The sequence below is a fragment of the Puma concolor genome, chromosome B3, assembly GCF_028749965.1.
Source record: "Puma concolor isolate L17-30 chromosome B3, mPumCon1.1.hap2, whole genome shotgun sequence".
In the NCBI taxonomy this organism is placed as follows: domain Eukaryota; kingdom Metazoa; phylum Chordata; class Mammalia; order Carnivora; family Felidae; genus Puma; species Puma concolor.
Window position 1 is genome coordinate 114,391,320 of NC_141672.1, and position 12,105 is coordinate 114,403,424.

The 12,105-nt window shown below is 38.0% G+C and overlaps 1 protein-coding gene across 4 annotated transcripts in view; it reads left to right on the top strand.

The window, feature by feature from the left end:
- LRRC49 (leucine rich repeat containing 49) overlaps positions 1-12,105 on the top strand; it is a 149,987-nt gene that overhangs the window by 613 nt on the left and 137,269 nt on the right. The window contains exons 2-6 of one of the 4 annotated variants that reach the window (XM_025919855.2): positions 390-446; positions 2,870-2,957; positions 7,197-7,394; positions 7,747-7,849; positions 11,519-11,722. In XM_025919855.2, the coding sequence (XP_025775640.2) occupies positions 390-446; positions 2,870-2,957; positions 7,197-7,394; positions 7,747-7,849; positions 11,519-11,722 (650 nt within the window). Of the gene's footprint in view, positions 1-389; positions 447-2,869; positions 2,958-5,278; positions 5,498-7,196; positions 7,395-7,746; positions 7,850-11,518; positions 11,723-12,105 lie in introns of those variants that run through there. The other 3 variants (XM_025919857.2, XM_086711098.1, XM_025919858.2) reach the window with 3 other exon arrangements.

Below are 12,105 nucleotides of genomic sequence, written 5' to 3' on the forward strand. Positions count from 1 at the left end.
ATAACCAGTCAACCCCCAGCCCTTTTTTTAATTAAGAAAGATTATTATTATTAATAGGCACTCCCACCTCCTTTACCTGTCCCACTGAGATATTTACTTAGACCTGACATGGCAAGTGTCAAAAACCTGAAGTGCTAAGGCAGAGGGTTAAATCGCCGCAGACATTTTGGAAAATAAATCGCAGTGAAACCTTTTAATTCTCAGTCCTGATTTTATTGTTTTCAGCAAATCCTCAGAACACGATCATTTAGCACAAACAAAAAACAAGCGTTCTATTTTATCCTAAGTTTTTGTTATGTCTTTATCTGTACTGGTTTGGGGAGGAATATGTGTGTGGGGGGGGTATTTAAGTTAAGAGCATATTTGATGCTTTAATTTTTACATTGCAGGTGAACTGTGGGCTTCATCTGGTTATTCAGACATCATCGCTTCCTGAAAAAAGCAAAGTAAGATTTAAGCAGATTTGTACTTAAATTGAAGATGAATTATTTTATAATCTACACAACTAGCATGATTTAAAGAGCAGAACTAAAACTAATTTTTATTTTCTGCCCACATAAAGTCAAAAAGCCTCTTTTAAAAACTGGTTCTTATTTCACCAATTACAAGATGTGAGTTTTCCTTTCTTTTCTTTTAAATGTTTATTTATTTATTTTGAGAGAGAGAGAGAGAGAGAGAGAGAGAGAAAGAGCATGAACAAGGAGAAGCATAGAGAGAGGGGGAGAGAATCCCAAGCAGGCACCACACTCGGCACAGACCCCCTAAGCAGGGCTCGATCTCACGACTGAGAGATCATAACCTGAGTGGAAATTAAGAGTCCATCACCTAACCAAATGAGCCACCCAGGAGCCCTGAGGTTTTTTTTTTTTTTTTCTTTTCTTTTTACATTTAAAAATTTCTTAAATTAGGATTCTTCTTGAAATTCATGGCACATCATAGTTTGGGAAAGTTTTTTCTTTCTTAGTAGTGGGTAAAATGATGGTATGTCTTACTACCAATGGCATCTTATAATGAATAAAATGTGATAATTTAGGGGGATACATCTCCACATTCCATTTAAAATCAGGGGAGAAAATAATACATTAGCAGTGGAAATATATTAGGCTTCATGCTATTTAGAAGTTAAGATACGAACCTAAGATTCTTTTTTCCCCTAATTTGTGCACAGTATTTCTGGTGTTTCCATTACGTCTAGCTTTAGATTTGATACACCTGTTTTTCTTTCCCTCCTGTCTCACCTCAGCATTCAAACATATTTACCTACCTCCCACACTGTCTCAAGACATACAACAATTTTTCCCCGTTTGACCAAGTTGGATACCTCCAACCATCGCAATTCAGATTTTTCCTAAAAAATTGTTCAATAGATGTCACTTTACAGTTGTAAAGTGAAGGACAGTTTACAAATAACAACATGAGGAGGGTAGGGAGGGTCAATTGGAGGACAGACATTATTAGTCAAGGAGGCAGTAGTTGATGACATTATTATATGAAAATAAACACTGGGAAAATCGATCATTTGATCATCTTAGATAAATAGCAGTTAGCTAGATTAATTGAAAATATTCTTTTTTTTTTTTTTTTAATTTTTTTTTCAACGTTTATTTATTTTTGGGACAGAGAGAGACAGAGCATGAACGGGGGAGGGGCAGAGAGAGAGGGAGACACAGAATCGGAAACAGGCTCCAGGCTCTGAGCCATCAGCCCATAGCCTGATGCGGGGCTCGAACTCACGGACCGCGAGATCGTGACCTGGCTGAAGTCGGACGCTTAACCGACTGCGCCACCCAGGCGCCCCGAAAATATTCTTTATTATAATTGGACATAATGAATTCCCTCCAAAGTTTTACTAGTTGATTTCACTGGACAAATCCTGTTCTATCATTAGAATGTACTTCTAGGAACTGTGTGCCTCATCCAAATTCTCTTCAAACCATTTGCTCCCCTCTAGGGTAGACATATGTTCTGAGAAAATACCTTTAACTCATATAATTCATAAAGTTAGAATACAAATGCTATTATAATGTTTATAGTATGTATGAATCAGAAGCATCATAGTTTTTAAGATATGTATTTAGGGTTTTTTCTGTGACTAATCATGAGAGGTTGTTTTGATTTTGTTTTTCTCAGTTCTGCCAAATAATTTAAAATCAATTTAGAGAAAAACCTTCTTAGAAGGTTTAGATATACAATTTTATTATAATTGAACATAAAAGAATTGTGATGATAAAAACATAGTGGTTTTTTTGCCGACAGAATTTAGTTTCTGTTGTATGTTTTTTGCTTTTGTTTTCTAGAAAATAATTCTTTTAATCATTGTAGTTTTGGTGAGGGTATGGAGGAATTGCAGGTGGTTTGGAACGTGTTTTCATTTGACCTCATGAAATCGACTCTGTGTGCGTGTGTGTGTGTGTGTGTGTGTGTGTGTGTGTGTGTGGTAAGAAACACATAACATAAAATTTACCATTGTAGCCATTTTAAGTATTTAATACCATTTTAAGTATTTAATACCATTTACCACTAAATGGTATTAAATACATCCACAAGGTTGTATATCCATCATCATTATGTAGTTCCAGAACTTTTTGTCACCCAGAAGGGAGTCCCCTGTACCCATTAAGCAATCACTCCCCATTCCTTCTTCCCACCCGCTTTGAAAGCCACAAATCTGTTTCCTGTCTCTGCAGATTTTCTTATTATTAGTACTTAATAGATGGAATCATACACGATGTACCATTTTGTGTCTGGCTTCTTTCACTTAATGTGTTTTCAGGGTTCATCTCTGCTGTAACGTGTATCAGTATTGTATGTAATTTTATAATTATCTTCAATCCTTACTGTGAAATTCTTCCCAAAATATGTGTTTTAGGTTGAATTCAAGCTAAATAAAGAAACACCATCATTCCCTGGTCGACTCTTACAACATGACCTTGAAAGAAACTACTCAAGTAGGCAAGGTAGAGATCAGCTATGGTTTATCTTCTTCGGGTGACATTGCTTAATAAGTTTAACTACTTAAATCCAAATAGACTTGAATGAAAAATGAAATGGTTCATTAACCAATGGTTAATTAATCAAATTGGTTTTGTATTTACTTAGATACGAATTGGTTTTATATACACAGCATACTAGATTATTTTTCCAATACAGAAAAAGCAGTGATACTGTAGTTTGGGGTGAGCTATGTACAACATAATGGGAAAGAATCTTCCAAATACTGTATTAGAACTAGGAAAAATGGCTAATCAATGGGGGATAAGAGTATGGGAACACAGATTTTAGGAAATAAGGAGAGTGGAAAGAGTGACAAATCACAAGTAGAAAAGAAAATCTCTTTCTTTCCCTTACTAGTGCATATAATTATGGATATTTTATATCAAAGGCCTTAAACTTTAGTGTGTATCCCCCAAGATTTTGTTAGAAAGGCAAGTTCCTAATACTCCCCTTCCTTTCTTCCTCTTCCCCATTCTGATTTTGTGGGTCCTGGGTGGGATTTGGAAATGTGCATTTTAATGTCTTGAGTGATTCTGATGGATATGGCTTGTAGACCACGCTTTGAAAAACACTGCCTTATATGATCTGGTCATATTTCTGAAATGTATTTTTCAGTTCAAGGAGAAATTTCCTTTAGTACATTTGAGTTGTTAGTTGGTTGCTGACAACTGCGAGCCATCTGTAATGGGCTAGCTTGAAGCACTACAGAATCCTTGTATACGAACCACCCCCACCTTCTAGGAGTTTGTATGAGAGTGTTGATCAGTATAGGCACGTCTAGACTGTTCATCTCATTACTATATGAGCATGTGGTCATTTTGAATATTTAATTAGTTTTCATTTTTTGTTTTGTGGCTTCAGGACCTTCTTGGGCCTGTCTCATCTGACATATGACTTTTCTCTTTCCTGTATCCTACAGTCTTGTCTTGGCCATGCTAGACATGGGATCAATCTAACTGCAGTCCCACACTGCAGGAAGCATCTGTCTTTCCCTCTTTTGTTCAGTTCAGTACATGTCCATTGAGTATGTACCATGTGTTCGACAATGTGTTACGCACAGAGTTACAGACGTGAACCTGAGAATTCTCAAGTAGGATTTTCTATGTTTGCATGGTGAATTTCCTTCATATTTTTGCTAATAATATCTTCAACTTATTTTCTATATCAGGAGTCAAACTTACATACTTCTGCCAAGCTACTCTTGAGTTAGAAGAGTAAGTTGATATGCAGATTTCTGGATGACTGGCCAGGTTAAATTTATTTAAGTGGTAAGGTGTTACTAGATATTAGTAATGGGAAAATAGTGTGGAACACTGAATTTTGTGAACCTACCAGAAGAATAAAGTTTTATACATAAGTGATGACTCATAAGATACAAAATTCTCTAGGGAAAAATAAAACCTTTTTTTTTTCATTGAAAGATTTTATTCAAAATCATTCTCTGGAACAGGCTACTCATTTGTACCCAGTTGTTTCTAAATGTGCCTCCTCCATAGTTCTCGGCAGTTTCATGCAAAGAAGGCTACATGGCGTGTAGCTGTTTTCTCGACTTTTGTACTCAGCATTCTACCTGCAAAGGCATAAAACTTTGGAGAAATTATAAGTAGCACTTTATCAGGAAAGTTTGGGAATCTTTATCGAATAAACTGCATCTTGATACCCAATCATTATAATTAATTTCACTCCATTTCTTATTTTTCTCTATTTTTCAAAATTAATTAAATGTATATGGTAGCCTGCCAGTATAAATTAATCAATGATACTCTCAGTCTAAAGGAAAGAAGCTCAATTTTTTATTTGAGCTGGTAAGTCTAAAACTTGGTATGTAATTTCTTTTGGGCTTTTTGGAATAGTATTAAGAGTTGATACCTGTATCCTTGAGATTTTGTAAGAGCCATATATTCCGGGGATACAATAAAATCCCAGTTAGCCAGAGTTTAATTTGTTAGATCCCTTAAGTAAGAGTTCTAAAATATGTATAGAGAGAGGAGAAGGCAGTGCTTCAGTCTTAAGATCATAATAAATCAGTGGAAAATCTAGAATCAGAATCTCAAAAATAAGGCTGAGTGGACACACATATCTGACCATGTACTGTATCACTCATCCATGTGTTTTTTTCCATCCATCCACTTCCCCACCCACTTCCCCATCCATTGATCTGTCTGTCTAGGGTGCAGTGCAGTAAAGATTCTCACTGAATAAGGCCTTTATTGAAAGAATGCTCAGCACTTTTATACCAAAATACAAGATTTTGATTTTCTTTTTTTTTTTTTTAACAAATAGTATATGCTACCCTTGATCTTAGCCAAAAGGCCGAGAAGCGATCACAGAAATAGTATATACAAGACAGATTTCCAGTTAATTCTTAGTAAATTGGAAAATCAGTTAATTTACAGATTGCTTACCGAATTTAGATGTGGCCAAGAATATAAAGAGTGTAAAATGAGGTCTGTGTCCCAAAGAGTTTATAAATTTAATTGGGAAAACAAGGGCTTCATATATGGTCAATTAAATAGTAACATATGAAATAATAACAGGAAATGTTTAATTAAAATGTTGCCACATAGTAATGTGGTTTATATGTAGGGTGAAACATCCCACAAAGATATATGGGTGTTTGATCCACAAATATATGTGCATTTATGTGGATGTTTATATATCCACATAAATATGTGTATGTTTCAGTCATAGTTCATTCTGGTTTCCAGTCATTCAGAGGATCTTGTTTGTGGGTTTTAAGGCCTTTCTCCTAATCATTCTCATTCTATACTGTTTATTGTAAGATATGTATCTTATCTCTATGTATATCACACTGATCATGATAGTAAGCTCATCATGGGGATTAGGATTATGACTTTTGCATATAATAGGAGCTGAAAAGTGTGAGGATAAAACTCCTTTGTTCACTAAGCATGACTGAAATTACCCTTTGATTATTTCCTCTATACCTCAGGTCTTTTGAAGTTTAAATCTGCCTCTTAAACTGAGGATTGGTTTGAAACCTTAACAAAGTAATTTTAAAAATCTAACTCTAATGCTAATAAGAAAACATTTGTCCATTGTTTGGAGTTTTACCTTTATAATCTTTAGCTGACCAGTTACACCTTAATCAGTTAATTCTGAGACTAATTTTTGTTTGTTTTTGTTTTTTTTAACCATCTGAATTTTGATTTCCACATCAGTTTACTGAATCACGGTTGCTTTCCTATTCTGCTAGGAGCCGAATCCTATCCCAAGACTGGTTCGCTGGCGAACATGATGTCAGTTCTGAATGCGTATACTCTAGAACCTCATTGTTAGCTGTAGTGATGTTTTGTAGAAGTTAGAAAAGTGGAGTATTAGCACTGATTATTTTGTGCAAGAAGCTAGCTGTGTGATACTTCGGTTTATACCTTGTAGACCTATGGAAGCCAGCAGATACCATTGCTTTACAGCTTTTTAATACTATCTATATGGAACTTGATTTTAATTTGCCATCATATTATCTGATGGTCTCCCCAAAAGTATGTTAGCTTTCTAGATTTGGTTTTATGATTTTCTCTTGTTGGTCCGTTTGAGCAGAATTCTGTGGTAACCATAGTTTCCTTTTTACTGCTTATTGCTCCCTCCAGCATCAATTGCTGCTTTTAGGAATGTTGCCTTTATAGGAGAAAATACAGTCGATTTCTTCTGGCGTTCAAACTGCCTCCTTTAGCCCATTACTCAAATCCTACCTCATCTCTGGAACTTCCCAGCATCTTTTCCTGACCATTCTACATTATTCTGGGTCTTTAGAATATATCCTAACATCCACCTCCCCCCAAACCTGTTTGTAGCCGTCTTCTTAAGTGAAAAATAATTGTCACATTTACGTGTGATTATATAAGAGACACCGTTTTTATTCTGCATTTTGTGTATAGTTTGTTAACTTCATATGTGTTTGGCCATTAGGTTGAAAGCTACTTGCTGGCAGTCAGGTTAATAGGACCGCAGCCTGTGCACCCCATAGGAGTGTCATACCCTGTGGACCCTAACTACGATTGTACAGCATTTATCCACATCCATTGGTCTCTGCAGTATTTTCAACTAATAGTAGCTGAACGTACACAGGAAAAGTGACGATGCCAGCTTTACATTTGCTCTCCCAGACTACTTTCTCTGTATTTCCAGTAGCAAAGTCATGTATTGTGTAGCTTTGTGACCAACTTTTTGATATTTTGAAGGAGATGGAAGAGTAATAAGCCCTTCGCCTCGTAATAAATCATCATGCGTCTCGTCCACAACAAACGTGACAGATCTATGTGGGCTGGAAATGAAAACTACCATGAGCTCCTTATCAGCATTTGGAGATTCTTCCTTTCAGACACCTTCAAAGTCCAGAACCCGGCAGGGCTGTCATAGTGCTGGCCCAAACGTATCTGGTAATGAGGGACCGCCATGTCAGTTATAAGAGAGTTAAATTTTAGTACGAGGAGTCAGCCTTATAAAGGGGTAAAGATAACACTAGAGTTGTTCTGTACTCTCAGCCAATCTCTAGGGTGAGGGAAAAATGATTTGGTCTATACAGAACGTATATGCAGAATACATAGTTGAGGTTTGAGGAGGAAAGAAACAAACTCAAATGTGATCATTTTAAATGTGGAGAGCTATGGAAACTGTACTGTCCAGAAAAGATATTTGTAGGTGCCAAAGTTCTCCAAATATAAGATGACTTCAGTCTTGAGATTTTAAAGGTTTTTCTTAATCAAGTAATTTGTGTATCGTTTTCAATAGGTGATCATATTAATCTGGCGAGCTCATCAATGCCATCATTTCCCATTCTCCAACGTTCTTCTGAAGAGAAAATTCTTTACTCAGACAGGTTGACCCTAGAAAGGTGAGGACAATTTATTTTATTTTATTTATTTTTACCAGATAATACATAAGCCTGGTACAAGTTTGGAAAAGTACAAGTCTCTCTCCCTTCTCCTGTTCTCTAGCTCTTCAGTTCTCCCACGTACGTATAAAACTGTTACCACTTTTTTATTTATCCTTCCAGGGGTGTGGGGAGGGATATTATAGCTATATAATGTAACAGAGCTTACCTATATCCTGAAAGAATAGTATGGTAATTCTGGAGTATGACGTTGATAAAAATGGATTTTAGGATGGAAACACTTTATCACATGGTCCTCGTATGGGCCCTTAGGGCCCTATCCAGTTACCTCACTGGTCTCACCTCCTCCTAATCTCTCCTTCATTCACTCTGCCACATTTACACCTACCTCCTTGCTGCCCCTTGAATACACCAAGCATGCTTACACCTCAGGGCATTTGCACTTGATGTTCCTTCTGCCTGGAATGTGGTTCCCCCACGTATCAGTAGGCTCACTCCCTCACCTCCTTCAGGTCTTCACTCAAATGTTATCATGCTGGTGACGACCTTCCCCGGCCACCCTGTCTAAAGCTACTATCCCTTCCACCCTGCTACTCCCCAGCCCCCTTCTCTGCTTTATTCTTCTTCTTAGTCCTTATCACTTTCTCACATTAAATATTTTACTTATCAAGTTTATTGTCCATCTCCTCTTACTGGAATATAAGCTCCTCAAACACTGGGAGTTTTGTTCAGTTCTGTATCCCCAGCCCCTAGAACAGAGCCTGAGGGAAAATAGACTAAAAAACATTGGAATGCGTGAATATATTTAGGATTTGATCCCTAGCTTTAAGTCTAGGAAACCCTCTGCAATAGAATGGTGGATGAAGCACCCGTGCCCTACCTTAGTGCTATGAGCAGCCTAGAGGAGCCATCTCTGCCACGCATACCTTTAGCTTCGCGGCGCGTTTCCAAGAGCAAATTGGTAAGCAGACTTCTGACGCTGGCAGTGCCTGACGGTAAATTGTCATGGACCATTTGTGTGTCTGGTTGGGAGAAAGCTCTCTGGAGGGCTGTTGTATTGTAGGCAGAGCACCACTTGAGGGCACTAATTCTCGTGCCAGGTTGGCGGTATTGCTGGGTTTTGTGATCTAACGCCGTCTAATGTTTGTGACTCTTCCGATACCATTTTAACGTTTTGAGGGATCTTCTGGAAATTTTTATCTCCGTCTTTACAAGCCCAGCCAGGAATAGTACCTCAGCCCTGCAGTTGCGTGGGCCTTGATACTAACAGAAGCCGGTGTTTGTGAGGCCAAGAGATAACAGGTCAGGCACTTGTGTGGTAGCTTGTGGTGGTTCAGGCAGTTGTGAAGATGGTCCTTGTATCATGGGCATCTGGGGGGAAGAAGTCAGCTGGTCAGGTGGAGACTTGCTTACCAAGGAACCGTAGGACCGAGGAGTCGATTCGGTTTCAAAGGCTGGGTGTGAAATGGCAGGATTGCGAAGATGCCATAAGCTCAAGCGTAATTTGATCAGTACCAGGGTGTGACCAAGAAAGTGGGGCTAGCAGCAAGAGCCTTAGGGATCATTATTTGAGAGCCAAGGGTAGTGGCCGTGGTTTCCAAAGGCAGATCTTCCTCACTGCAGCTTCTGAGCCAGGAGACTGAGGGGTCAAGAGGAGAATGTAGCCCAAGAAGAAATGCTCGGAGAGCTAGGCTCTGGCTGTCCTGGGAGTTAGGGTAGGCCAGGAGCACCAGGAAGGCAGCCTTCCAGCACCAAGCAGGAAACACAGAGGCAAAAGGACAGTCCAGTAAACACCTGGTATGGGGCAGGAGGTGTAGCAACTGGGCGATTTTGTAGGCAGGATGACCCCCGCGGAGAGCACTGCCTTTTTATGTGTGTGTGTTTGCTTGGTTTGCTGGATGGCAGGGACTTAGGGGGTTAAGGGGTGGACGCATGAGCCTTGGATCTGGGATTTAGTCACTGGATTTGGAATCTGAGAAAGTGACTTTATTTTAAGCTACAATAGTTTATGTAAGAGGGAGGTCCGAGATTATTTATTTTCTTTTCTCAGTAAAGACTGACTCAGAACTTGGATGAACTAGAAGCTGGGGGTATTGGTAAGTTTAATTATGAGAAACGGATGAAGTCTGGAGCAGGAAAAAATGAGACAATATAAGTTTTTTGCTAAGTGGATAAAGATATACATTTTAAACTAGAATATTTGTAATTTATTAATTTATAACTGATGAAACATGGAGCAAAATAGTATATTTGAATGCATGAAATGAATTCAAAATACTAAGCATATGTGAAAAGAATTAAACGATTATCTGTTATGTTTTACTTTTCTTCTATTTTAAACTGATTTTTTCAGGGTCTGTATTTTTAAACATCATACCTTTTTTGTTTAATTTTTTTTATGTTTGTTTGATTTTTGAGAGAGAGCACGCGCGCTCACGCGTGCGTGTGCGTGTGTGGGGGAGGGGCAGAGACCAAGGGAGACACAGGATCCGAAGCAGGCTCCAGGCTCTGAGCTGTCAGCACACAGCACATGCGGGGCTCGAACTCACAAACCGTGAGATCGTGACCTGAGCCGAAGTCCCATGCTTAACCGACTGAGCCACTTACTTAGGGGCCCCTAAACACCATATCTTTGTTGGCCATTAGCATTCAGTCATTTCCTTGTGCTAATCACTCTGTTTTCTCTAAATGAGGTTGATTCTGATCACTTCCACAGTTTTACTCATGCTTGATTTATTTTCTTTAGAGATTCTATTGACTTGATTTTTACTGAAAGGAAATAGTTCTAAGAAGTCTCCCCATTAGAGTTGTTCACATGCTGGTCGATAGAGCCACGTTTTCCTTGAACACTGTTGAAAGTCTCAGAGTAGAATCCCTCCTATCTGCCGTATGTTGCGCTAGTAGAATTCTTAAAGGGCCCTGCACATATTTACTTCACATGTAATATATGATAGCTTTTTGCATAATAGAGACTGAGTCTTTCAGATGCAGCTAGAGGCATATATTAGTAAAGGTTTCATCGTATCCTTTAGCATTCTAAATGTTCTGCAAAGTCTAGAGTTAGTGTTGAATGTGTAATCATATTTTTAAAATCTAAGTTTCTGAGGACTACTTTTCCATGCATGGATTTCAGGATGAAACTGTTTCCATCAGGTGAACTGTAGACGGCCGAATTTCTTCCTCTTCCCAAGATGTCATTCAGCTCTAGAGTCAGTGATTCTGTGAGACACCTGTATATATGTGTTTTGTTTTTGTTTTTGTTTTTTTTCCTGATGACTTAGTTGCCTGGGAGGTCTTTGTATCAGTGGATTCACATCAAGGTCATTTCTCTGGTTATGTGACGTGGCTCTTTGAATCATCTCAACTTTCACCACAGAAGGCAATTACATTGAGTGTTTTCTGATGTTAAGTCCATTTTATGTGAAATAATCGATATTGGAGATTTTTTTTAATATAATGAGAGCTTAGACTTAATTTTGATAAATGCCTTTGGCAAAGTACATTGTCTTTTAATAGAGATGATTTACAGTAGTTCCTGGAGGCAAGAAGTGGTTGTGTTTACCTTTTTCTCCTCACAGCATGGGAGCACAAAGATACTATTAATAACATTCTTAAGAGGAGGCAGATTGTCACATTGAAACCTTATTTACTTTCAAAAATGTTTTCTAGGCAAAAGCTGACTGTGTGTCCTATCATTGATGGAGAAGAACACCTTCGTTTGTTGAACTTTCAACACAATTTTATAACTCGGATCCAAAATATTTCTAATCTACAGAGGCTAATATTCTTGGATTTATATGATAACCAAATTGAAGAAATCAGTGGGCTTTCTACTCTGAGATCCCTCCGTGTCCTTCTGCTGGGAAAAAACAGGTAATCTTTGTAGAGCATATTTGTTTATTTACTTAGGGCTAATGTTGAGTCTCCTGGTGTTCAGATAACGTGTCAGAATTGAATAATACTTAAGAAACTAATAGGCTAAAATTTGGAAAGAGTATTTGCGTGGATTAAGATTCAGTCATAATTTGTCTTAGGAGATTCAGTCTAACAGCCAAACCAAATAATATTTATTGAATGCATATTTTATTATTTCCATTGCTTTCCAGTGCCATATCTTACATGGAAGTGAATAGCAAACTTTGGCCTTAACTTTATGTTTTCATGGGCTATATTATGTAAACATGAGTAGTCACTTCAGGCTTATGTGTTTCACTTGTAATTCTCAGTGCTTGACTGAGGGTAGATATTTGATATTT